A 26565-nucleotide genomic window follows, 5' to 3' on the forward strand; every position below is an offset into this window, starting at 1 on the left:
AAAGTCTTTTGTTTAATTATGAAAGTGTGTTTATAATTGATTATTTACTGAGTTGAGACTGGTTATTCAAGTCTGATTAGAAACCATTGAGGGTCTTTGAAAGTTTAATTTTGCTGTGTTGTGCATACCAAGATAGAATGGCTGGTTTGGTTTGGCTGATTGTCAGAACAATACAATAAATACGTTTTCTTGTTAATGATTCTTGTTAATTTGAATTCAGTGATTTAATCAAATTTTCACATTGTGCCAACTCCAGGAATAGTGGGATTTGATTTCCAATGCCCTCTTTCAGGGAATAGTTTGAAAGCACTTTTTTTACATTAGACTCCCTACAGTGTGGAAACAGACCCTTCAGCCCAATCAATCCACACCAACCCTCTGAAGAGTAACCCACCCAGACCCATTTCCCTCTGACTAATACACCTAACACTACGGGCAATTTAGCATGGCCAATTCACCTGACCTGCACATCTTTGGATTGTGGGAAATGTGCAAACTCACAGACAGTTACCCAAGGCTGGAATCAAACCTGGCACACTGGTGCTGTGAGGCAGCAGTGCTGACCACTGAGCCACCGTGCCGCCCAAATATGATTAGATTCTCTACAGTATGGAAATAGGACCTTCGGCCCAACAACTCCACACAGACCCATTCCCCTACCCTATGGGCAATTTAGCATGGCCGATTCACCTGAACTGCACATCTTTGGAGTGTGGGAGGAAACCAGAGCACCCAGAGGAAACCCACACAGACAGTTGTCCAAGACTGGAATCGAACCCAGGTCCCTGGTGCTGTGAGGCAGCAGTGTTAACCACTGAGCCACCGTGCCAACTGTTCAGCTGGGAGTTTGGAATAAAAGCAGTGTGCGATTCTGTGTGGAGTTAGTGGATGTGATAAAGAAGGATAAACATCCAGGTTAGGATGAGCGATTTTGTTCCCTAAAAGATATTAGTGCTAGGTTTCAATGCAAACTGATGATATATTTACTGACATCCTGTCCAATTCACCATTTTGTCCCCAGTTCACAGGGTTCTCCATGTTAAAAGATCTCTCATTGTTCTGAAACTATTCTGATTGTATTCAAGAAATTCATGATTTTTGGGCAAGTAAGTTTTCCTATTGTAACCACTGTTCCTTTACACAACACTTCTTTCATTATAACCTTCCCATTACTTCATCACTGTTATCAGTACTGGAGGCAAACCCCACTAATATTTGTGAAGGCAGAGTCTTCACTTCAAAACTACTTTTTGACTCCTTAATTCCACCCATATCAGTCTCCTGAATGCTAAAATGCATCCTTTTGCAATACTTCTTCTGATTCATCTTTTTCTTTTAGAATGGATGGCTCAGTTGGAAAACTTTCAGTCTGATACACTTATATATGAAACATCCCATTCCTGGATATGGTGTTACTCTGTTTGCCTGTGTTGGGACCACTATGACACCTGTCACCCATGCAAGTATGTAGTGCAGAGAAATGGTTCTTTGAGGTAGTTCGCTGTCTCTTTCTATACTGTGTCCAGGGCTTGTCCTAATATAGAATTATGGATAGACCAGTGAAGAGGTTTGAGAGAAGAGGTACTGGTCTTGGTTAACTGGTTCATTGCCTGAAATCAAGAAGTACAACTTGCATTACAAATGATAACTCGAACTGTTAGGAACTGTATAGACTACATATTGAACTCCCAAAAGGTGATCATGTAGGATTCAACTGTCTCCACCCAAAGACTGTAGGTAACTTCATCAGATTGGGTGGAGCTCAATATTACTTCTTTTGAACCATTACCATATATAACATCTCCCCACAAGTTTTTACCCGACAGTTAACCCATTATGTATTCATGTAGATTCAATAGTATTATGTTTACTGTGACCCAGTTCTCACACCCCGAAGACTCTGCCTTCACAAATGTAAGCAATGATTACTTGTTGTCCTGATGGCAGCTGGAGCACTGGCAACCTGCTTGCGGTCGGAGTGACATGTCCACTTCTGGGTCCTCCAACTCCCCCATTACTGCTGCTAAATTATCCCGGCGGGAAACAAACAGTCCATTCCGACAAGGCAACAAACATTGAGGCATTTTACAGTTTACACACAGCATAACCCTGTGATTCTGATCAATGAACACTTTCTCATGAATAAATCTTCATTTTATGGAGCTAAGTGTGACTCCTTACTCTCGTACTCCCGTTAGTGTGATTCCCTCCCCTCACTCTCCTTGTCAGTGTAACTCCCTCCCCTCTCTCTCCCCCTGTCAGTGTGACTCCCTCCCTTCTCTCTCCCCCGTCAGTGTGACTTCTTCCCCTCACTCTCCCTGTCAGTGTGACTCCCTCCCTTCACTCTCCCCCTGTCAGTGTAACTCCCTCCCCCCTCTCTCCCCCTGTCAGTGTGACTCCCTCCCCTCACTCTCCCCCTGTCATTGTGACTCCCTCCCCTCACTCTCCCCCTGTCAGTGTAACTCCCTCCCCCCTCTCTCCCCCTGTCAGTGTAACTCCCTCCCCCCTCTCTCCCCCTGTCATTGTGACTTCCCCCCCCCCCCACTCTTCCCCTGTCAGTGTGACTCCCTCCCCTCACTCTCCCCTGTCAGTGTGACTCCCTCCCCTCACTCTCCCCTGTCAGTGTGACTCCCTCCCCTCACTCTCCCCTGTGTCAGTGTGACTCCCTCCCCTCATTCTCCTCCTGTTTGGTGAGCTTCTCTGTGAAGTGTCTGTGTATTGGTCACAATATTAAAGAGGTTGTCTAACTGTAATATATTGATGCATAACTCTTGTCTTGAGTGGATGCAGTTTAACCTTTCCCGGGTAGTGGGGCCAATGTCAAAACGTGTACTGTTAGGCCAAGGATTTTTGTGAATCTTGTGTTTGTTATTGAGCTGGTGGCAGACCCTGTTCACTCTCACTTCCACTGATTCTTAATTCACAATCTGAATCACACAGTATGAGTCAGCTTACTGGAGGCTGAAGCAGCTTGTGACTGTTCGTCTTTTTAATTGGTTATATCCCTGAGATGAACCAATAGTTGATACTCTGCGTCTGGAATTTGAGTTCAGGAAATGATCAAAGTTCAAGGTGTACAGTTAATTCGATTTTATTGTTGTTCTACTGTATGTTCCAGTGTGCAAACATTAATTGATCCCCACCCTCAACCCCAGAGTGTTTTATTCCAAGTCCCTGGTTAGAATAAGGACAGCAAATTCCCAGAATGTTGCTGATCCTTTTCTCCATCTCCCTGTGTTTTTCCCGCGTCTCTCCCGGTAAGTACAGAATTCAGCTTTCCATTCTCTCTCTCTCTTCTCCAGCTCAGGGCAAAGACAGGAATTCTCCTGGGACTTCACAGGAATGGAAATGTCAGTCGGTTTCTGTCAGGAATTAATGTCACAATTGTACTAGTGAAGAGCTGAGGGGCTAATTTCCTTTCATGTTTGTCTCACTCACTGTGTGTCTATGTTCTTTCCCTGACTTTCTGTGTCTCAGTGTGCCACAATCTGTGTGTGTGTGTGTGTGTGTGTGTGTGGTGGTGGGGGGGGGGGGGGGGCGGGGGGGTTGGGGTTGGGGGGGAGTGTTGTGTATCCTTCTGCATGTATGTGTGTCTTTCTCTGGAGCTCTGCCTCTCCCTCTCTCCTTCTGGATATTTTTTCCTTTGGCTCTGTCCCTCGATCTCTGCTCTGTCTCTCTCTAAGTATCTCACTTTCTCTTTCTTTTTATCCCGATGTTTTTGTTTCTTCTTTGTCTCTGCCTCAGTCTCTCCGTCTGTCCCTCCCTTTCTCTCTCTCTCTGGTTCTCTCTCTGTCTCTGTCTCTTGCTGGTTCTTTCTCTCTCCCTCTCTCTGGTTGCCCCTCTCTCTCTCTCTCTCTCTCTCTCTCTCTCTCTGGTTTTCTTGCTCTCTTTTTTTTCTGTGCTCCTGCCTCTTTCCGTGGACATGTTTCACTGTCTGTTTAATTGTTCCTTTCTGTCTAACAGTCTTGCCCTTTCTCTCTCCCTGCGGTTTTTGCACTGAGGGAAACAGCTTTTTCTCTCTCTTTCTCCTTCCCCACAGACCTAAAATGAGCTGTTGGTTTCTGAAGCCCAGTTGTCACATGAGTCTGAAAGTGCCTGATGTTGTCTGCTCCTCATTAGTAGCCTCAGTATTTGGATAGGAGACTGTCTGTCTTAAAATACCAGGGGCAGTCATCTTTAAGGCTCCTGTGGCCAGGTCAGAAGGTCTGAGTCCCACCCTGGAGATTTGTCGTAACAAGTTGATTCAAAATGCTTACAGCAGCCTGTTTAATGCTTGAACTGAAAGAATGGTCGACAATAAAAAGGCAGCTTCCAGGAGCATTTTCTTTCCTATCAGAAACCTTCCGATGTATAGACTCCTAGAGATGTGCAGCATGGAAACAGACCCTTCGGTCCAACCCATCCATGTCGACCAGGTATCCCAACCCAATCTAGTCTCACCTGCCAGCACCTGGACCCATCCCTATTTTCACTCAATGAAGATTCACTGATCCAAATCTTCAGGTCTCTGAATTATCAGATTTGGGATCTAGATTGGGAGGCGCAAATCAGGATTCTGGGATTGTCTGGGATTCTCCACAACTGTTCTTAACATGGACTTCAGAATCAGAGACTTGGGTTAGGTATATACACTCTAGAAACACGCTAGGCCAGGTAAAGTTACCCAGTTTAATGCCTGGGTCTACCAGTGATCAGCTAATCATTACAACCAGACACCCTAAGCCTGGGACAATATCCTGAGGAACCTGTACGGAGATGTCCTGGAGCTGAGATAACTGAACTCCAAAAACTACAACCGTCTTCCTGTGTGCTCCAACCAGCGAAGAGTTTTCCCTTGATACCCATTGATTCCAGTTTTGCTAGAACTTCTTGATACCATATTTGTCAAATGCAGGATAAAGGGCTGTGGGAGCAGGCAGGAAACTGGAGGTGAGACCAAGATGAGATCAGCCATGATCATGTTAAATGGCGGAATGGGCTCAAAGGGCCCACTGCCACTTCTAATTCGGGCCAGTCACTCTTTCCTCACCTCTTGAACTGAAAGAAGTAGCTGAAAAAGCAGAAAAGGGTCGGGTTACAGAAGTCTCCACCAGTCGGGTCAATGCATTCAGTATTGACCCTGATCAGAGGATGTGTGCCAGTGTCTTCGGGACTTTTTCAGCTGCCGTTAGAACTATGGTAGGTATTTGCTGGTGTGGATACACTATCCAGATTTCAGCATTCACACCATCATTCTGATTTCACACTGTCACTACGTGGGTGAGTTTTCCTTGATCAGGTGGTAGTGTTTGTAAGTGTTTATTCAGATGTCCCTTGAATCTGTTAATCTTTATTTTCTACAGACAGGAATGCATTTACAGTTATGTATTTAGCTACCTCTGGCACTGCTGATTTACCCGAGTATGTTGGAGTGGGAATGATCAATGGAGTTCCAGTGGCCTATTATGACAGCGGCACCCCTCAGATAATCTCCCGTCAGCAGTGGATGACAGATGCCTTTGATGAAGAATACTGGGAATATCTCACAAATCGAGGGAATAAACATTGTGCCATTGCAAAAGAGAACTTGAAGATGATAATGAAGAATACAAACCAGACATCCGGTAAGAGCAACAATACACATACTTCCACTTGCCCTTTCTTTGTTGTTTCTTCTTCACCCAAAGCTCTTTTTCCATGTGATGCAGTGATTTGTGGTAGAGTGTAGTCCTTTTGATTTAGCCTACTATATTCACTGCTTGTGATGTGGTCTCCACACACTGGAGAGATCATGCACTCACAGGTGACCATTTTGCACAGCATTTCTGTTCACTCTGTGACTCCAGCTTCCTGTCAGCTGATGTTTTAATGATCTACTGAGTTTCCGCTCTGACCTTTCTGACCTCAGTCTTCACAATAGACAAATGCACAAGGCCCGTGAGTGTGGTGACAGGGTCAAGGTAACAGAACAGATTACAAGTTGGCTTCAAGACAAAATAGAGAATGGGAGTAAAAGATACTTATTCAGAGCTGCAGAAGGTGGGACGTCTTCAGACCTGGGACTACTGCTGTTCACAATTTACGTCAATCCTTTGGACTTTGGAATCAAAACTTTTGTAAAGTGCAGATGACATGAAATTGTAGGGAGTTGGCTGTGTTTTCTAGGAATTGGAACGTTATTTATTTGTTAGTAGCTGCAGATCTAGGTGGGGGAAGAAGAAAAGGAGATCTTGCCGTATAAACACATTATTCACTAAAATCTGCATTTCAGCTTAGCAAAGCCAATAAACAGTGAACCAAGTACTAGGTTTTATATCTAAAGGAGCAGCATTGAAAATTAGGGAAAGTATGCTAAATTTGTATTGAACACACACTGCAACTCTTGTTGCCATATAATGAAAAGGATAAAACATTAGGCACTGGAGATGGTGCTGAGAGAATGTATAACATGGGATACATATCAGAATGCTGTGTTTTTCCAGCACCACATTTTTCAACTACATATCAGAAAAGAATTGAAAGTTGAGTCCATTCTACCTGAGAGGCAAAAAGGCCTCACGAGTGCATATTGAAGGTTTTAATAACTTTGGAAGATTTTGATTGAGTGGATGTGGAGAGAACATTTCCACTTTTGGGGAAAATCATTCAAAGCCTTAATGTAAGATAACCAGAAAAACCCAACAGAGAATTTAAACTTTTACCCAAAGAGTAGAGAAAATGTGTGACTCGCCACCACAGGGAGTTATTAAAGCAAATAGTATTGTTACATTTAAAGAGAAGCTAGAGTATTTTGAGGGGAAGGAAATAGATGATTACAAAGGTAGGTTTGCAGCAAAGAGGATGGGAGGAGCTCAGGTTGAGCATAAGCACTTGCAGGGACTGGTTTAACCTGTTTCTGTGCCAGAAATCCTGTGTAATCCTTTTGAACACTCAATTTCTGTACCTTTACCCACCAACACTCCCTTTGGCTCTGCAACACCAACTCCTTTGTCATTTAACCTCTCCCCATTCCAGTCTGTCACTAATCTTCTCCCTTGTTCCATTTCCACTCTCACTTGCTCAAAACCTGTTATGTATTGAAAAACTTTCCCCGTCTGACAAAGGTCATCAACCTGAAGTTCTTCCCCTGTCAGTGGATGCTAGCTGACTTAGTATCTCTCAGCTGACTGCTGTGTTCAGTGAGTGCCAGGTGGGCATCCATCTGTAGTTACACAGCAACCCATGACCCTTGGGTGTACATACAATGTATGGGCAATCCTGTCCACTGTATTACAGCATTCAATCAGGTAAACCAGGCTAATTCCCTCTTTGATGGGATTTTTGTGTAACTGACAAGGTCAACATTTGTTGCCTGTCCCGAATTTGACATGAACTGAATGACTTGCTCAGCCTTTTCAGAGGCCAGTTAAGAGTCAACAGATTGCTGTAGGAGTCACATGCTGACAGACTTCCTGTTCTTAAGCACATGTAGAGAAGCAGATGGATAGATTTGATATTACAGTTGATGGTTTCACAGCTAACAAACCATATTCCTGATTTTATTACGATCCAGGACAAAGCAGCCCACTTGATTACAACCAAATCCACCTCTTTTGAAATTCACTCCTGTCACTATACTGCACAATTCCCCACACAGTGTACCACCATACTGCAGAATGGCTGCAGTGAGTACTATTTGCAAGATGCACTGCAGTAATCCACTCGGACTTGTTTAACAAAGTCCTCAAACTAGCAAACTCCATTATCCAGAAAGACAAGTTGATGTTTGTTAACACCTTCAGCTTCACTTCCAAGTCACAGAGCATCCAAAGTTGTTGCAACCCTGTCCAATAACAGTGAATAGTTAATGATAACTGTAATACTGATAATGTTCATTTGGGTGCCTGTCACAGAGGAATGAATCTGTTTGCAGTTTAGGAGATATGAGTTGTCGAGAAGTGAGGAATGCAGCTGTGCTAAGCTGGGAGAAAGAGGGAAAATTTACATATACTTCGGGCTTTTCATAACCTCAGGACAGCTCAGCTCCAGAGAATCACTGCAAGAATATAGGAAATAGAGTAACCAACTTGTACACAGCAAGCTCCCATGGCAAAATGTGACAATGATCCCCACTTATTATGATGTTGAATGAGGAGTAAATATTTGTCAATAAAGTGTGGCACTGGAAAAGGCACAGCAGGTCTGATGAAGGATTATGCTCGAAACGTCGACTGTCTTGCTCCTCAGATACTGCCTGACCTGCTGTGCCTTTTCCAGCACCACACTTTATTGACTCTGACTCTCCAGTCCTTACTATCTCCTAGTAAATATTAGTCAGCAGACTGAGGATAACTCCTCAATGTGTCATCAGAATGCCATGGAATCTTTTACATCTCTCATTAGAGAGAGCGAGCTGCTGGTCACCATACCTCAGGCAAGGGGACAGATTGACGAAGAAAATCCTTCATGGTAACCTCAGCTGGTGTGGGAATTGAACCCATCTGTTCGTTTACTCTGCATTGCAAACTAACCATCCAGCCAGCAGAGCTAACCAATACCCTCAGGTTAAACAATCACCAGTTCCGTCTTTCTGTGATGAGAGAGCAGCCTATGTCCAGTTGGACGATGATGACTTCACCTTGGAGATGATGCTATATAATGTGAGACTGCTTCAGCAGATCTCTTATTTGCTTTGAAGTGAGGTTGAGCTCTGATTCTATGCTAAGACTAAATCTCTGTGTGGGTATATGAATAGAAAGGGATTACGGGAGCACGGGCTAAATCCTGGCAAACGGGACTAGACTAATTTAGGATATCTGATCAGCATGGATGAGTTGGTTGAAAAGGGTCTTTTTCTGTGCTGTGCATCTCTATGACTGTGTCTCTATGAAGCCAGAAATCACATGACACCAGATTATAGTCCAACAGGTTTGTTTGAAATCACAAGCTTTCGGAGGGTAGCCCTATCATCAGGTGTAGTGAGAGAGAAGCATACAGACAAGAGTCTGGGCAGAGAGATCAAAAGATCATAAAAGTGGTGTGAATGGAGTGCCAAATAAGAAGTTGCTGCAGCTGACCGAGGGTGTTAGACAGTGAGAGTAAAATGTCAACAGCTGAATAACAACTGAAGGGGTGATCTGTAATCCGATTAAATGAGGCAGAGAGATAATTCCAAAACATTAAAAATACGGTGGTGCTGAGACAACCCGAATGCCTGGAATAACATGGAATAAAAATGGAAGCTGCTGGAAAAGCCCAGCAGTATCTGTCCAAAAAAAACAGAGGAAGGGTCACCAGACCCAAGACATTAATTCTGATTTTCCTCCCTATATGAGAAGGAGTACAGGTTTGGCATTTCATTTGAAAGATGGACTGGTGTTGTGGAGTGTGGGGCGATGATTGTATGACCATGAAGGGAGCAGAATGGAAGGATATTATAGCAGAGAGGGTGGTGCAGTGATCCTATCTCGTGAGTTCATTGAACTTGCTTTATTAGCTACACTCCCCAGGAGATGAGTTCCTCACATTGATTTCCTTGCTGATCCTTTTTCATTGACAGTGCAGGTATTGCCAGGATGGCTTCATGTCCCTAGAGGGGAACAGGTTTTACCTCCTCCTGTATACCCTCAAAACTAGGTTATACTGCCCAAGTTCCAGAGAACTGCTTGGGTTTCACAAAATGAAGATATTCACAAACAATATATTTCTTCCATGCAAGTGTTCCTTCAGTACTGTGTGCAAAATTGGTTTTACAGTAATAAATCCTGCTGTGAACAGAATCAATAAAGAAATCTCTTGTAATAATCAGCTAGTTTAATTTTACTAGTATAGCAATCCACAGCCCACAGAGAAACCTATTACTGTATTACTGAGCGCACAGAGAAGTCCATTACATAATAAATATACTTTTCTAACAATAGTACCTTTTGTTTACCGTTCATTACTGACAGGAATTCACATTTTCCAATGGATAAGGAAAGTTGAAATAAATGATGACAGCTCCACTAATATCGCGATGCGATTTGGATTTGATGGAAAGGACTTTATTAGTTTAGAGCCGGACAGAATGAGATGGGTGGCATCCAATCAGTTTGCAGTGAAGACTGCAGAAAAATGGAATTCAGATGAATCCTGGAACAAATATTGGAAATGGCAGTTGGAAATAGAACTTATTGAGCGCTTAAAACTACGCTTACGTTTTGGAAAGGAATATCTCAAAAGGACAGGTATTTATTTCAGTTCTGATCTAACCTCACTGATCTATGAAACCATTCTCCCATTCCATTCAGTGTCTGTCTATTGTTTGTGTTTTCACCCTTTCCCATCACAGTTCAGCCTGAAGTGTTCATCTCCAGGAGGGAGCCCAATGGTCAGGACAAGCCACTCACTCTCTCCTGCCTGGTCACTGGGTTTTATCCTGTAGACGTCGAGGTGACCTGGCTAAGGAATGGAGAGGTCATGTCTGAGACACATTCCTCGGGGGTACGACCGAACCACGATGGGACCCATCAGGTCCAGAAAGAGATTGAGGTCAATGCTGGGGATGAGGATCAATACTCCTGTCAAATTGAACACAGCAGCCTGACAGAGGCCCAGCTCTATCAGTGGGGTAAGGAACTATAATCGATATTCATGTGTGAGGGAGAAAGAGAACAAGGAGAGTGTGTGTAACTAAAAGGATCGAATGAATGAGATATACATAGTTACAGGCAAGAGAAACTGAGACTGTGCCGAAGAAACAGATTCAAAAAAAGGAATAAGACAGAAAGAAATGCGGAAAAGTAAAATGAAATACGTCACTAAGCAAACTATATATTTTTACATTTTGTAATTTTTCTGATGGCTTGGCTGCAGGATTTTTGAATGAATTCAGATTGCCATGGAGTTGTTTGTGTATTGGCAACAGACCACCAGTTAATTCTACACATCACTTAAACTTTCTGAGAAACTGAATTTACCAGAGATTTGGTGTAGACATTTTGTCAAAATGATGTTTGTCACAAATCACATTTAGTTGGAGGCACCATAATTCCTTGACACCATATAAAAGCATATTCAATATTACATTGGCCTCAATCATTCATGCAAAGCATGAGCTGGGAGGGAGTGGGGACCCAATAGTTAGAGACAATCGAGCAAGGTTTGTTTGGCATCTCCAGTAACTGGTGAGAGTTTTATCTTCCAGCTAGTATACTGTAACATAAAATAAATTTACCAAATGAGTAACTGGTGAACTAAGTATACAAATACATTTAGATGAAGATAGCAGCACTGATAGTGTGTCATAATTGCAATAAAATGACAGGTCGTGCAGTGTCCTGCAATTTTAACGAACCATAACTATGGTAAGCGTCTGCAATTTCAACATGTTTGTATCTGAGTTACCGAGATAGATTCGGAATTGCAGACATGAGAGTCAGCGAGAGGGTGAGGTACCAGTTACATTATTTAGGTTAAGTCGAACTTTAAAGTTGGCCGACTGACTGGGAACAGGAGAGTGTGACTGTGAGTCAGGCAGATGCTGGGATTCAGGATGGAGTGGTAGGGGAGACTTGGCCAGTAATTGGGAAGTATTTGCCACCAGAGCAATGAGATTAAAGACTGTAAGGTGGATGTATGACTAATTGTAGCACTGTGATTCAGGATCCCGTTTGGTGGTGGGGACAGGGTGTGTAGAAAGAATTTTGATAGTAATGGGATATGACGATTCTCTGCAACTGTGAGTGAGAGTTCCCCAATGTTTGTGTTCCATTGCTTGGTGCCTTATTAAGGATGTATTTTCATATCTAGAGAAGAACTTGGACTGGAGGTCAAGGGCAGCAAGGGGATTCAGTTGTTGTGGTCCATGCAGAGCCAATGTTAGGAATAGAACTCAGAATGAATTTTCACTGACTGAGTTTGAGGAGCTGGTGTGTGCTAAAATGCAAAACCTCAAAGATATTTAGAACAAAGAACAAAGAAAATTTACAGCTCAGGAACAGGTCCTTCAGCCCTCCAAGCCTGAGCCAATCCAAATCCACTGTCTAAACCTGTCTCCCAATTCCTAAGCATCTGTATCCCTCTACTCCCCACCTACACATGCATCTGTCCAGATGCATCTTAAATGAATCCACTGTGCCTGCCTCTACCACCTCTGCTGGCAATGTTTTCCAAATGCCCACCACTCTCTGTGTGAAGTAATTGTCACGTATGCATATGTGGTTGGGGGAGACAGCTGGGACTGAGGGAGAAAATTGTTAGACTGATACAATCAATATACTCTGCATGAAAAATTAAAAAGTTACATGTCTCATAGTTCCTATTTAGCAGTTATATTCAAATCTAATAAGAAAACTATGTATACCTGGATTGTTATCTCAGCCATGTGTTAACCTGAATAGAATCAAGTGGATTAAATGTTAGGCTCAAAAGATAGTTTAAAGAGAACGGGTCTTGATTCACGGGGCACTGGCACCAATATTCAGAAAAGAGACCTTTTTTTAAGGATGGTCTTTGTTTGAACTGGGCTGGGTTCATTGTCCTGAAATAATGTATCTAGGCAGTCTTGAATCTGATGGTTTGAGGCTGGCAGGTTTGGATGATAGGAGATTTAGAAATCTAACAAGGGAAATAGAGATAATGGAACAGTGAAAAGATTTGGGCATAAACAAGAATGGGAAAAGAAACAGAGTTTGACATTAATACTGCAGCAGAGAATAAGGTCCATGCAAATAGTAGTAGCAAATACTCAAAGGCATTTTAACTGAATTTGCAAAGTATTTGTAATAAGATGGATCAACCATAGGTACAAGTTAGAGATAGATGGTTCATATCTAATCATCATTGTGAAACGCAGTTTACAAACTGACCAAAGCTGGGGAATAAATATCACAAGAATACAAAATTTTGGAAAGACAGGAAGAGTGGTGGAGGAGGTGGAATAATAACCTTACACCAAAAAACATGGTAAAGCAGGACATTTCCAAACCTGTCGGCCGTTCCCTCTCCCCAGTGATGTTGCAGAATTAAATTTTAGTGTCTCTAGCTTCAAGATGATACTGGTGGTCAGAGGGGCTCAGAGAGAGTTTTGTCAGCTGCAAGACCCCTTCAGATGTTTGTGCTTTTGTTATGTTGTTTCATTGTCTGTTCTTTGAGATCCGATTGCTGCTACAACCATGATCTGTAAGATGCTGGGTCTTCCCTTTTTCCGAGGGCTAAAGCTAGTAGCTCTAAAGCCCTACCTTTTAAACGCAAAGAGCTGTCCCACAAACCACTTCACCTGCACCCCACCCTCCCCCTTAGTCCTCTTCCCACGGTTTTCAATCCAGAGTCACACACAATCTGAAACTTTAAAATGGGGTCCCATCAAGATGGTGTTTAGGTAGCACTGTCATCACAGCAAGACTGGGAAAGGAAGTTAGTGCAGAGGATCAGGAAGTAAAACACATGCAGATGAAGAGCAGGAATCACAAGACTCAGAAACATAAGTGGAACAGTTTAAAGGCCCCCTCAGCGATTTCACAGAGACAGAGAACATTAAGCAAAAAAATAGTCGAAGCGTGCAACAAAGAATATGCAATAATGTTTGTGGGATGTTTTCTTATTGGATTTGTATCTAATGCTTAAATAGGAACTACGAGACGTAATTTTTTAACTTTCATTCGTGTAGAGTATATTGATTGTATCAATCTAACAGCTTTCTCCCTCAGTCCCAGCTCTCTCCCCCTCCCCCATATGTATCCAGACATCAATTAGTCATCAACAGCCAGCAACCGACATCTGTTCTAATCCTTACTACAGTAATTTCTGTATTATTAGTATTGAACAGATTTCTGAAAAAGAAAGTTGCAGAATCATCTATGGGTCAAGTGCAAGGTACTTTCCAGCTTGTGTTATGCAATGAAGCACAATTCAATTAATAATCACATATTAGGTGACTGTCTGATAAAAGGGATTCATAATACAATGAATTCCATCTTACGTTTGGGAAAAAAAAACTCCAGTCTCAAATCGTTAAATTGTTACGAAGGGAAAATTAACTAAAGTGAAATTGTAAATAAAATTACAAGGTATAATCAGTGGAGAAAAATATTTAAAACTACATGTTCAATGAAAATACACTTGATTGAGAAAAAGGACTGAGCAAGAATAATCCAATTGTGGCCTGCTAAAGAAACTAGGAAGAAAATGGGGTAAAAGATAGAACAGAAAAGTAAACCAACCAGGGATATAAAAGCAGATCTTTTACAAAGAAATCAGCTAAAGTAAACATTGATCACTTAGAGGCAAAATAAATTGTAATGAGTGATAAAAGAATGAGAGACCTTGTACAAATATTTTGGCTCTATATAAAAGAGGTAACGTTACATTCCAGAAATAGGGAGTGATCAAAGAGCGAACAATAAGGCAATTCATACCAGCAGACACAGTCCAGTGCTCACTGAGTGCTTCAGTGAAGATAGCCAAAATTTAGTGCTCAAGAACTAATTGTGTCTCAGATGTGCTCACTGCTACTTGCCCATGACCAATTTCAAGTCCAAATTCCTCTCTCCTCCCCCGCCAACCACTAAGAAGGAAGCTAGGAATAAAATGGGGTAAAAGATAGTGAATGAAGGTGAACCAACTAGAATATAAAAGCAGATATTTTACAAGGATCTTTTATTATGTTGCCAGGCAGCAAATCCAAGACGTAGAAGTAAATTTTCAACACGTATAAAGTTTATAGTATAATGAGATTGGATATGACAATGACATGGCAATTTATAATATAATTTAACAATGACATCAGCTGTCATGTGCAGGAGCCTGTAAAGACAGGATAGAATGTTCTGTGCTTCTGAGAGATGAACTTGCAGTGTTATGTATATTGATGTAATTTCTAGGGTTTGTAAACCTCTACTAGAGTCAGTCTGAGGGCAATCATTATAGTCCACATACAACCTGAAGGAGTTAGGATTGCTATCTCTTCAATGTGCAGAACAGAACACTGAGCTGTATGTCTCATGACAACACAAACCATGGTAATAGTAAGTAGAACATAGAACATTGCAGCGTAGTACAGGCCCTTCGGCTCTCGATGTTGCGCCAACCTGTCATACCAATCTGAAACCCATCTAACCTACACTATTCCATGTACGTCCATATCCTTGTCCAATGGCGACTTAAATGTGCTTACAGTTGACAATCTACTACTATTGCAGGCAAAGCATTCCATACCTTTACTACTCTCTGAGTAAAGAAACTACTTCTGATATCAGTCCTATATCTATCACCCCTCAATTTAAAGCTATGCCCCTTTGTGCTCACCATCACCATACTTGGAAATAGGTTCTCTCTGTCCACCCTATCTGACCCTCTGATTATCTTATATGTCTCTATTAAGTCACCTCTCAACCTTCTTCTCTCCAACGAAAACAGCCACAAGTTCCTCAACCTTTCCTCTTAAGACCTTCCCTCCATAAATCTCCTCTGCACCCTTTCCAAAGCTTCCACATCCTTCTTATAATGCGGTGAACATAACTGTACACAATACTCCAAGTGCAGCCACACCAGAGTTTTGTACAGCTGTAGCATAACCTCATGGTTCCGGAACTCGATCTCTCTATTAATAAAAGCTAAAACACTGTATGCCTTCTTAACAACCCTGTCAACCTGGGTGGCAACTTTCAAGGATCTGTGTACCTGGACACCGAGATCTCTCTGCTCATCAACACTACCAAGAATCTTACTATTAGCCCAGTAGTTTGCATTCCGGTTACTCCGACCAAAGTGAATCACCTCACACTTGTCAGCATTAAACTCCATTTGCCACCTCTCAGCCCCGCTCTGCAGCTTATCTATGTCTCTCTGTAACCTACAACATCCTTCGTCACTATCCACAACTCCACCAACCTTAGTGTCGTCTGCAAATTTACGAACCCACCCTTCTACGCCCTCATCTAGGTTGTTTATAAAAATGATGAACAGCAGTGGACCCAACACTGACCCTTGCGGTACGCCACTAGTAACTGGACTCCAGGATGAACATTTCCCATCAACCACCACCCTATGTCTCCTTTCAGCATGCCAATTACTGATCCAAACTGTTATATTTCCCACAATCCCATTCCTCTGCAATTTGTCCAATAGCCTACTGTGTGGAACCTTATAGAGATTCTGATTTAATCATGCATTGGAGTCACAGGAAAACATCAGCAGATAACCTCAAAAGAGATAAAGAAAAATATCAGAAGACTCTTACTGGGGCAAGCCAGTCACGATGTGAGCAGCAGTCTTCAAAAACTCAGAAAGCCTCCTCACAATAACTTCGAAGAAACAATTGTATCGAGCAGTATTGAGCTGTGTGCCATTGAGCAGAGACATCAGATCTTTATGTTCCACTTGGAAGTCAGGCCTTTGAGACAGGTTGGAAGAGAGCACTGCAGATTCAGAATCTCCCCTTAAAGACATTCAAGGCCCATTTCATCCCAGAGCAATACCTGCAATCGAGTGAATGTGATTTATTCAGAGAGCCCAGATTCCAGGGAAATCCATTGAATCAGTTCTTACAGGCCTGTGAGAGTTTGTTAGTTGATGCGGGTGTGGAGCATTGAGAGTTGAGCTTATTCATGATCGGGTCATCATCAGACTCTGCAGTGAAAAGCTATCAGGTTTTTTTTTAGGGCTAAACACTAGGATTTAACACCTAAACAAGCAGTTCATTACAGTATTCAAGGCAAAGGAAAAACACAGAATTGGGCAGTAATGTGGGAAAATGCCTAAATTTTCGATGATTCAGTTTGTCAGGTAGATCAGAAGTGCCAGGGTTGGACCGTTTGAGTTATAGGGAGAGGCTGAATGGATTGGGGCTCTTTTCCCTGGAGTGTTAGAAGCTGAGGGGTGATCAGGTTTATAAAATCTTGAGGTGCATAGAAAGGGTAAATAGGCAAGGTCTTTTCCCTGGGGTGGGGGAGTCCAGAACTAGAGGGCATGGGTTTAAGGTGAGAAGGGAAAGATTTAAAAGGGACCTAAGGGGCAACATTTTCGTGTAGAAGGTGGTACATGTATGGAATGTGCTGCCAGAGGATGAGGTGGAGGCTGGTACAATTGCAGCATTTAAAAGGCATCTGGATGGCTATATGAATACGAAGGGTTTGGTGGGATACGGGCCAAGCGCTGGCAAATGGGACTAGATTAATTTAGAATATCTGGTCAGCATGGACAAGTTGGACCGAAGGGTCTGCTTCCATGCTGTTTATCTCTATTACTCAGTGAGACAGCCCTCCTCACTCAAAAGCCTGTGGACACAGGGAAAGAGCAGGAAAGTAGAAACTAGGGATAGGAATAATCTCATTTGGCCCCTCCAGCCTGCTCATTACGACTGTGGCTGACCATCCTGATCACCCTGTTCTTTCTGCTTTTCTCCCATTTTCTTTGCTACCTTTAAGTGCGATATCCAACTCTTTCCTGAAATCATACAATGTCTTGGTCTCAATTGCTTTCAGTTGTAGCAAATCCCACAGGGTCACCACTGTCTCTTCATTTCAGTCCTAAATGCTTTAGCCAAGTGTCCTTCGACTGTGGTCCCTGGTTCGGGAAAGCAGTGCAGCAGCCATTTAATCGTGTTCACTTTATGGAGCTCAGCAAACCATGGAGTACAAGAGCAATGGAGGAACGGCCAGGAGTTGAAGGAAGACTGGTCACTTGCAGCAAGTTCTCAGATCAAAGATTATAGCAAAAGGGAAAAGAAATGACACCTCTAAAAACCAGATGCTTCAAGAAATTGGAAGTTAAAAAAAAAAATTTCTTATGGATAGTTACGGAGGAAAACCGGAGATTATGTTCAGTCACCCTAGAAATAAAAGGCTTGGCAAAAGAATTTAAGATAAGCACTAATATTGGTATGACGATCTTGGCAAGCCTTTTGCAATGGCTCCAAGAAGTAGTTGTAACAGGCAAAGCTCAGATTGCAGTTGACATATTGTCTCAAGATACAGTGGATTTTGATTTTGATTTAGACTTTGTTGTCACGTGTACAAAAGTACAGGAGTGCAGTGAAAAGTTTTCAATGCTGTCCCACACAGTGCCATCTTAGGTCCAAGTACTTAGGTACAAAAACTTAAGAACGAATAGAAAGAGCAAAGTTAAAAGCTAAACATTACAGTTGCTCTTAGCATAGCTGGAAAAATTAAAGAATAAAATGAAACAATACAATCCTTCTTCACATTATGTCAAAAAAAAAGAAATAAAGCTAAATGTTCAGCCATTGCTTAGCTGTTCTGGAACTGCAATTCCTAAAAGGCGCATCCTCCTACATTCGCTCGATGTTCCGTCATCACTGCAAATGTCAAGGGATCCTCCATGGCTGCGTTGGATCTCAGGGAGGAGAAAATTAGAACTGCAAATGCTGAAACTCAGAGTCAAGAGTGTGGCACTGGAAAAGCACAGCCAGTCAGGCAGCATCTGAGGAGCAGAAGAATTGACGTTTTGGGCATAAGCGCTTTGGGCTGTAAGCACCACGCTCTCGATGCGTTGGATCTCAGACTGACAAAGCTCTGATCAAAGTGTCACCCAAGCAGATCTTCTGTCTCACCTTTGGTCCATGCACAGGCATCTGGAATTCTCTGAGAGTCCCAGGTCAGGCCCCAGCTGCTGCCTAACATTAGACATCGAGCTAGCCACCAAATTCAACGAGCCCAATACTGCCGCCGCCACTGCCTTGCCCCAGAAGGTAAGTTTGTAGACAAAAAACACTTGTAAAAAAATTAAAACTGAAAGAAAGGAAACAATAAAAGAGAAGGAAGAAGAAGAGCAAGCCAAATGGCCAAGACTACTCAGCCACCATCTTGCAGAGGTGGGGACTGCCATAAGTCTGCACAGTGCTGTCACCACAATCGAGCTCTTCAACAGAGATAAAATAATATGAGAAAGAAAAAAGGATGAGGAAAGAGAGGGGAGGAGAAGAAAAGAAAAGAAAATTGGGTGGAGTGAACGATACCCAGGATCAGAAGCCCTTCTCTGTTGCCGTTGTATTGAATAAAAAGATTTGGTCTTTGTTATGGGCAACAAAAAATGCTTCTACTTCTAAAACAAATTGTTTGCCAGCTTCTAAGAAGAAATTTCAAAAAACCAGGGACAGCTAAAGTTTGGTGCAGAATAGCCCACATCAGAAAATTCTGTCAAAAAGGTTGGGCAAGTGATCAGATGTGATAGAAGCATCATGACCTGAGCAGACCATATTGTATGACAGTGGTCCACAATTTGTGAATTGGTACTTTGTGATGGATGATTTTTCAATCTTTAATCACAACCTGCTAACACGAAAGGCAATGCCCAAAGAAATTCATCAGAAAGTCTATGGAGATCACTTGGGGAAAAACAAGTTTAGAGTTTGCGTGTAATGAATGATGGTCAGGAACTATTTTTAAAAAGTGGTGGATTTACTCTGCCACACATGTATAATCCAGAAACTGCCAGGCACCAGCAGATCTATGATTTTTTTTCTTGTGATCTCTCTGACAGGCCATGGAAATTTGGAAATGGACCTCTTCCACTTTCAAGGGAACCAGCATAGTTTATCAAAGTATTTTAACAGCACATTTTCTCTATGTGACTAAACATTACCAAGCTTCACACTATAACTGAAGCAGTGATCAAATCACTGTGGAACATCTTTTCACAAAGGGTTTTTCAGATAAGTTTGTTTTAATCAGTGGTCCACCAATTTGTGAATTAATCCTTTCAGAGATTCACAGCATCTAAAAATGCAAATAAGGAGCTGAAGTGGATTGTTCAGTCCCCTGAGGCTGCTCTGCAATTCATTGCTGATCTCTGTGTGTTTTAAACTCTACATTCCCATCTACCCCTGAAGACCTTTGAAAATCAAAGTATAGTGCATGCATCAGCTCTCCTTTATCAACTCTCTCAGGAACTCCAATAAGCTTGTCAAACATGGTTTTCCATTCACAAACTCATGCGAATACTGCTCAATCAGATCATTATTAACCAAGTGTCTATTTATCCCTTTCTCTATAGAATTTTCCCTGCTACTTTTGTAAAGGTGTAGAATGTTGTCCCCAGTTTTCTCTCTCACTTCATTCTTAAATAGTTGGGAGTCATTTGCTATTGTTCAACCTGCAGGAATCATTCAGAATTATAAAGAATATTTGAAGGTAGTCACCAATACCTAACCCAAAGCTTATCTTTTATAGTCACCCCCTTCAACACTTAAGGATGTATACCATCAGATTCAAGTGATTCATCTACTTTCAACCCCTTTAACTGCTCCAATGCAATCTTCTTTACTCATACTAACATCCTTCAACTCCTCGTTCTCTCTAATCACTTGGATCTCTAGTTATGGGAGACTTATGCTTTTTCCTCCCACAAAGTAGATGCAAAGTAATCACTTTGCTTCTCTGCCAATTCTATATTCCACATTTTAACTTGTCCTAACTCTGCCTTCGATGGACTCATTCATCTTAGCCAACTGTTTCCATTTTACGTATCTTTTGAAACTTTTCCAGTTTATATTTATATTTCTGCAAGATTAAATTTATAATTTATTCTTCCTTTTCTCAAAATGTTCTTGGTCCTCAGAATTGCTGGTGTTTCAGGCAACTTTATAGACCTTTGATTATAACCATATATACTCCTGAACTTCTTTTGTTTGTCATGATGTCTAGCTTTTTTTAAGTTTAGAGGAATGGATAGTTGCTGAGGTCATTCGATTAGATTAGATTACATACAGTGTGGAAACAGGCCCTTCGGCCCACACCGACCCTCCGAAGTGTAACCCACCCAGACCCATTTCCCTCTAACTAATGCACCTAACACAGTACGGGAAATTTAGCATGGCCAATTCGCGTGACCTGCACATCTTTGAACTGTGGGAGAAAACTGGAGCACCCGGAGGAAACCCACGCAGACACAGGGAGAATGTGCAAACTCCACACAGACAGTTACCCGAGGCTGGAATCGAACCTGAGACCCTGGTGCTGTGAGGCAGCAGTGCTAACCACTGAGCTACCGTGCCGCCCATGTAATAGTTCTTTGGAAGACATGCCTGTAGAAAGGAAATGGATAGTCTTTTTTAAAGTATTTGCTCAATTCCCCTCAATCAATCTGTGCCTCATGCCTTCAGCATTTCTCTAGATGGAAGTGGTCATGGGTTTGGCAGGTGCTGTCTGAGGATCTTTGGTGAAGATGAGAACCCTGATTTGGGCTGTTAATCTGGTCAAATCAGGGATCCCTAGCTGACGGATAAAAGCAGGAGTGACAGATAAAAGCACTCTGATCTGGTTCTGAGAGAGCTGGAGTAATGTCAAGGACTTTCCACGTGTAAGTAAAGGGTGACTTGGTGATAGGATACCAGCCTCTGTGGAATTATTTCAGTAACTTTAGGTCACCTACCTTGTTGTGAATGCTGTGTGCAGTTACTTGACAGTGCAACTTAATATGGCCCAGAGTAGGGAAGTTAGAAAACACAGTCCTCAGATAGGCAGAGCAATCACATTCTCATATTGACCAAACCAGATAGGAATGTTCAGAAGGACCCAAAAAGTATCAAGACTACTCAGGGCAACAAAACTGAATGAGTGTAATGCCCATAAACTGTGAGATACTGAGAAAGAACTACATCGGCTATTGTACAGAATTACAATTACGTCACAGAAATGGTTGAAGCCTCTTGCCCTTGGATCCGTGGTGATGAGAGTAAGACCAGAATAAACTATAAGATGCTACAAAGACACAACCTGTGAAGTTCAGATATCGCTGTTGGTTGGGGGGTGTTAATGGTGGAAGAAATGGTTAAATAACATCCATGTAAAAGTTGAGAGAAACTTGGGGGCACTGTGGTATTATAATAATGCATATGATGATCATGATATCATGTTTGATTTAATCAGTTATATGCACAAGATGGTGAAAAAATGATGGAATAGTTTTTACTTGTAAGAGACATATGTTCAATTACTCTTTTTTTTACACAACAGTGTAAATAAAAGGCTTTGCAAAAACCTATTAGAGACAGACAGTAGTCATTCTTAAGTAAATGGGGAACCATTACCAGCCATAGATTTCAAAGAAGACACTGGGACAGTTATCCCCCCATGTCCTGAATAGATTTTTTTTGTTGTTGTGTCACCATAGTTGTATCAGACTACAGGGGTTGCTCTCTCATTAGAAAGAAGTGACTGGTGGTGATTTAGTCTGAGGCCCACCTGACCTCAGGCAAGGGAAGAGGTTGAGAAGGAGAGTCCTTTATCGTAACCTCATACCATCTTGTTATTGGTGTCACATTGCTCTGTAAACCTACAAGCCAGCCAACTGAGCTAAACCAATTCCCATTGAATAGAACAATGAGCAAGAAACCTTTAGCAATACAGCCAAAACTGGCCTTTATTTCAGTGGGAATTAGGTGTTTGTCAATAGCTGAGGTTTGAGAATGATCAATTGTGCCACCTCTTGGTAATGTAATCCTGGGAGCAATGACAACTTGCAAACAGGCTAATTCAGAACTGAATGGGTTCAGGAACAGAGGAATAATCATGATCTTATTCAAATGTGTTTCAGAAGTCCCAGGAAAGAGCGCTGGACACTCACATCTTGAAATGTTAGGATTCATGATCACTCCACTGGCTATTATAGTTGGAATAATTGGATTAGTAATGTGGAAAAGGACTCAGAGAGGTGAGTATCGGAGGAAGTAGAATATCAAACCAGGCAGCCTCAACCATCACTAATCATTTTCCTTAACGAGACAGCATCCTTACTGTGCTCTGGGATTCTGGTGGCTTGACCTATTTATATGGGTAGTCTAGTTCTGTTCTGTTGTAGCCTCTAGGATGCCACAGAGGTTTAGAAGGTGAGTCCTTCATGGTAACCTAAGCTGGAAGGTGAATTGAACCCATGCTGTTGGCATCACTCTGCATTGCACTGTATTCTGGATTGGTCTCACCAAATCCTTGTATAAATAAAGCACAATCTCTTTACTTTTGTATTCAATTCCCTTTGCAATGAGCAATAATATTCTGCTGGCTTTCCAAAATTCCCACATTGGCTGAGATTACCATGAAGTACTCTCATTCTCGACCTTTCCAGTTGTTTAAGGTATGGTGACCCTCAGGTTAAGTCACAACTTGTTGTCTTTCTCTCTCTCTCTCTCTTATGAGAAAGCAGTCCTATGGTCCAGTCAGTACAACTAACCTCTTGTAATTTGTGCACAAGGATGCCCATATCCCTCTGCATGTCAGAGTTCTGTAATGTCTCACCATTTAGATAATATGCTACATTTATGCTCTTTACGAAAAATGGACAATATTTTAATTATACACTATTTTCCACATCTTTGCCCAATCACCTAACCTATCAATATCCTTTTGTCACCTCCTTGCAGCTCCTTCACAATCTTCTTTCCCATCTGTCTTTGTGTCATCAGCAAATGTAGTACCCATACCTTCCGTCCCTTCATCGAAATAACTGTTACAGATTGCAAAATGTTGAAGTCCCAAAACTGAACTTTGTGGCGCATCACTTGTTACTTCTTGCCAGCCAGAGGATGACCCAGTTATGCCTACTCTCTATTTCCTGTTTGCTAGCTCATCTTCTCTCCATGACAACATGCTCCCTCCAACAATGTGAGTGTAGGAATGAGTAGGAAAATGAAGCTGAGGCAGAAGAGCAGACATGATTGTATTGAAGAGTACAACAGGCTATTTCAGCCACTGAGCTCAAGTTGCTCTAATTTCTATCTCTCTTACCGAAATAAGCTGAGCATTTCCAGCAATTTCGGTTTGAGTTTATTTATCTCTTAGGTTTACTGTTTCCCGTTGTAGTCTTTCTTACTTTTGCATAGGCCCCAGCACATATTAAAAGCGGGGTGAAAAAAATAGTAGTGCAAGACACATGAGAACCATAGTAATGTACAACATGAAAACAGACCATTTGGTCCAACTTGTCCATACCAACCAAATATCCCAACCTTGTCTAGTCCCATTTGCCAGCACTTGGCCCATATCCCTCCAAACCCTTCCTATTCATATACCCATCTAGATGCCTTTTAAATGTTGCAATTGTACCAGTTTCCACCACTTCCTCTGGCAGCTCATTCCATACATACACCACCCTCAGTGTGAAAAAGTTGCCCTTAGGTCCCTTTTATATCTTTCCCCTCTCACCCTGAACCTATGCCCTCTAGTTCTGGACTCCCCCGACCCCAGGGAAAAGACTTTGTCTATTTCCCCTATCCATGCCCCTCATGATTTTATAAGACTCTATAAGGTCACCCCTCAGCCTCCGACGCTCCAGGGAAAACAGTCCCAGCCTGCTCAACCTCTCCCTATAGCTCAAATCCTCCAACCCTGGCAACATCCTTGTATCTACATGCATACATTGACAGTTAAAACTCCTAATTCTTGCCCACAGATAAACCTGGAAACCTACAGCAACAATGCCATGGGAAGTCTGGAGAAGAACATCAAACAGGTGAGATTCCAAATTTTTCTAAACACTGATTAAATCACTAATCTATTTCTATCCACATTTACACTTTTCCCAAATGTTGCACAGTTGACGTGTTTAATGTTTTTATTAGTTTCTACGCAACCATTTCTGGAAACGGGACCCACTCTCCACCAACAGGAAGCCATGGATAATAAAGTGGAACTGGAGCTAATTGAATCCCACACATTACTCAAGTCAGAGCCTGTTCAGAGAGACTCAGAACCTGAAACCTGACCCAATGGGAGAAACCAAACTCCTAGCGAACAAGAATTGAGTCTGGTTCTGACAGATGATGTAAATAAAGTGTAAAGTAATCCAGGTAATGACTTTCTCCTAATCAAGTACAAAGAACAGGAATAATGTAGATTTTACTGAGTCCACACCCTGGAACTAAATCATCACCTGAAGAATAATCAGACCCCAAGAATTTGGAGGAGCTGAGTGAATGAGAATGATGACTGAGAATAACAAGCTTGTTCACAAAGGGAAGGAAAATCTGAAAACAGTTACAATAGTATTAAAATAGAAGTAACTTCCAATACAGATTCGTTAAAAATGTGTTTTTCGATGTTTCAAACAGTGGTGAAAAATTAATAACCACAAGCATATTAAAGGTAGGACATTGCGTGGGCTGCATTTGAAGGAGAGAGAGACAGTTTTGAAGAATATAACCGATAGAAACAACACACTGTGTCATTCGAGAAAGATCGGCTAAAAGAGCAAGTTGTCCAACGCTGTGCAGCCACAAATGATGAACAAGTTCCTCTGTTGCGCTCTCTCGCTTTGGAAGTTTTGCACAGGATTATCACCCGGGTGAGGGATACTGTGAAAGACACAACACCTCCAAATAATGAGCAGTCAGTTACTGGGATCATTCAGACATTTAGAGCAAAACTGGGGGATGAGATACAGATTCCACAAGAGACACTGGGGTCTGTTACTTTTCAGTCTGAAAAGATTAACGCCCCGAACTTCAAACAAGAAATTGAATGTTTTATCAGAACAAATGATCTAAACGAAAGGGTTAATAATTGGGAGAAGGACATTGCTGGGGAAATCACTGTTCTCCCCATCCAGTGAATTGTCCACAACGTTATGTGGCTGTGGGAGCAGTGTCCCTTCTGTGGAGTCCTGTGTGATTGTATGAACAGGGAGCACACACAGCACAGCACTGAATATCACTGGAGCCAAGGGCTGAATGAATTCAGAAACAACATGAATGTGAAGTTAAGATCAGAGAATTAGACAACAGCTGTTGCCAGTTTCACAAATAAGGACATGAAATGGAATCCACATTGTGAGACGGCCTATAGAGATCTCAATGACCAGTGTAGACACTGGAACGTGCCTTCTGATAGCAGTATCAAAACATTAGACCTTTGGAAGAAAGACAAAACGTTCAGCAGATCTGGCAGCATCTGCAGGGAGACAAACAGTGTTAATGTTTCAGGCGATTATCTTTCATCTGAACTGGGACAAGTTTGACATGTGATATGTTTTATGTAGATGAAATGGGAATGGTGAGAAAGTTTGGAATAGGGTGTAAGGTGGGAGACATTATGCACCAGAAATTCTTTTGTCACTTAGAGGAACAGGGTCGTACTGAGGCAAATAAGAAATGAGAAGTGAGTCTGCTGTAGATGCCTCATGGTCACAGTGTCAGTATTTTAAAAGACATTGCAGTTTCATAGCTTGTGACTTGAGGGTATGAAGATCTCATACTCCATCTTACCTCAGATCACTTGAAGCATGACACCGACTGGCAGCATATTCCTCTGCTGTCATCAAAGTGTTTACTGTTAGCCCAGACACCTATGTGCCTCAGGAATATAATGTTTGTACATAATAGTCAGCTGTAATCAGTATGTGTTGTATTCCTCAATTCGCAATTGAAAAAAGAATGCTTTAAAATTGAGGACTGTGGAAGGCTGTGTATTTGAAAACATGTTTGCTGGAGCTCATTGTGAGTTGTGTTTACAGTGCTGCTTTGCAGGCAGTGAGAAAAAATATCACACCATTGGGGCGTGTGTTCGTGCAGAGTGAGATTCGGCCAGCAACAGATTGCTGTTTGGGTTTATGCAGTTATAGTCGAGAGTGTGGTGCTAGAGAAACACAGCAGGTCAGGCAGCATCTGAGGAGCAGGAG

General features: G+C 42.0%; 1 protein-coding gene across 3 annotated transcripts; it reads left to right on the forward strand.

Annotated features, from left to right (window-relative positions):
* The first annotated feature begins 210 nt into the window (after positions 1-210).
* Positions 211-26335, forward strand: LOC140455466 (class I histocompatibility antigen, F10 alpha chain-like). 3 transcript variants are annotated; one of them, XM_072550347.1, is made up of 7 exons: positions 211-1463; positions 5343-5603; positions 9909-10184; positions 10289-10567; positions 22492-22608; positions 24343-24402; positions 24512-26335. In XM_072550347.1, exons 1-7 carry the CDS (start codon positions 1385-1387, stop codon positions 24652-24654), a joined length of 1215 nt encoding a protein of 404 aa, XP_072406448.1. In that variant the 5' UTR covers positions 211-1384; the 3' UTR covers positions 24655-26335. The 3 variants fall into 3 exon arrangements, with proteins under 3 accessions (XP_072406448.1, XP_072406449.1, XP_072406450.1); XM_072550348.1 differs by having other exon boundaries at positions 22495-22608; XM_072550349.1 differs by lacking the exon at positions 211-1463 and adding an exon at positions 2642-3257.
* The last annotated feature ends 230 nt before the right edge of the window (positions 26336-26565 follow it).

This window comes from Chiloscyllium punctatum, chromosome 30 (genome assembly GCF_047496795.1).
Source record: "Chiloscyllium punctatum isolate Juve2018m chromosome 30, sChiPun1.3, whole genome shotgun sequence".
Lineage (NCBI taxonomy): Eukaryota > Metazoa > Chordata > Chondrichthyes > Orectolobiformes > Hemiscylliidae > Chiloscyllium > Chiloscyllium punctatum.

Coding starts and splice junctions, on each gene's coding strand:
- LOC140455466 (XM_072550347.1), top strand. CDS start 1,385: ATGAAACATCCCATTCCTGGATATGGTGTTACTCTGTTTGCCTGTGTT. Junction 10,185..10,288: donor GGAATATCTCAAAAGGACAG/GTATTTATTTCA, acceptor TTCCCATCACAG/TTCAGCCTGAAGTGTTCATC. Junction 24,403..24,511: donor TGGAGAAGAACATCAAACAG/GTGAGATTCCAA, acceptor TGTTTTTATTAG/TTTCTACGCAACCATTTCTG.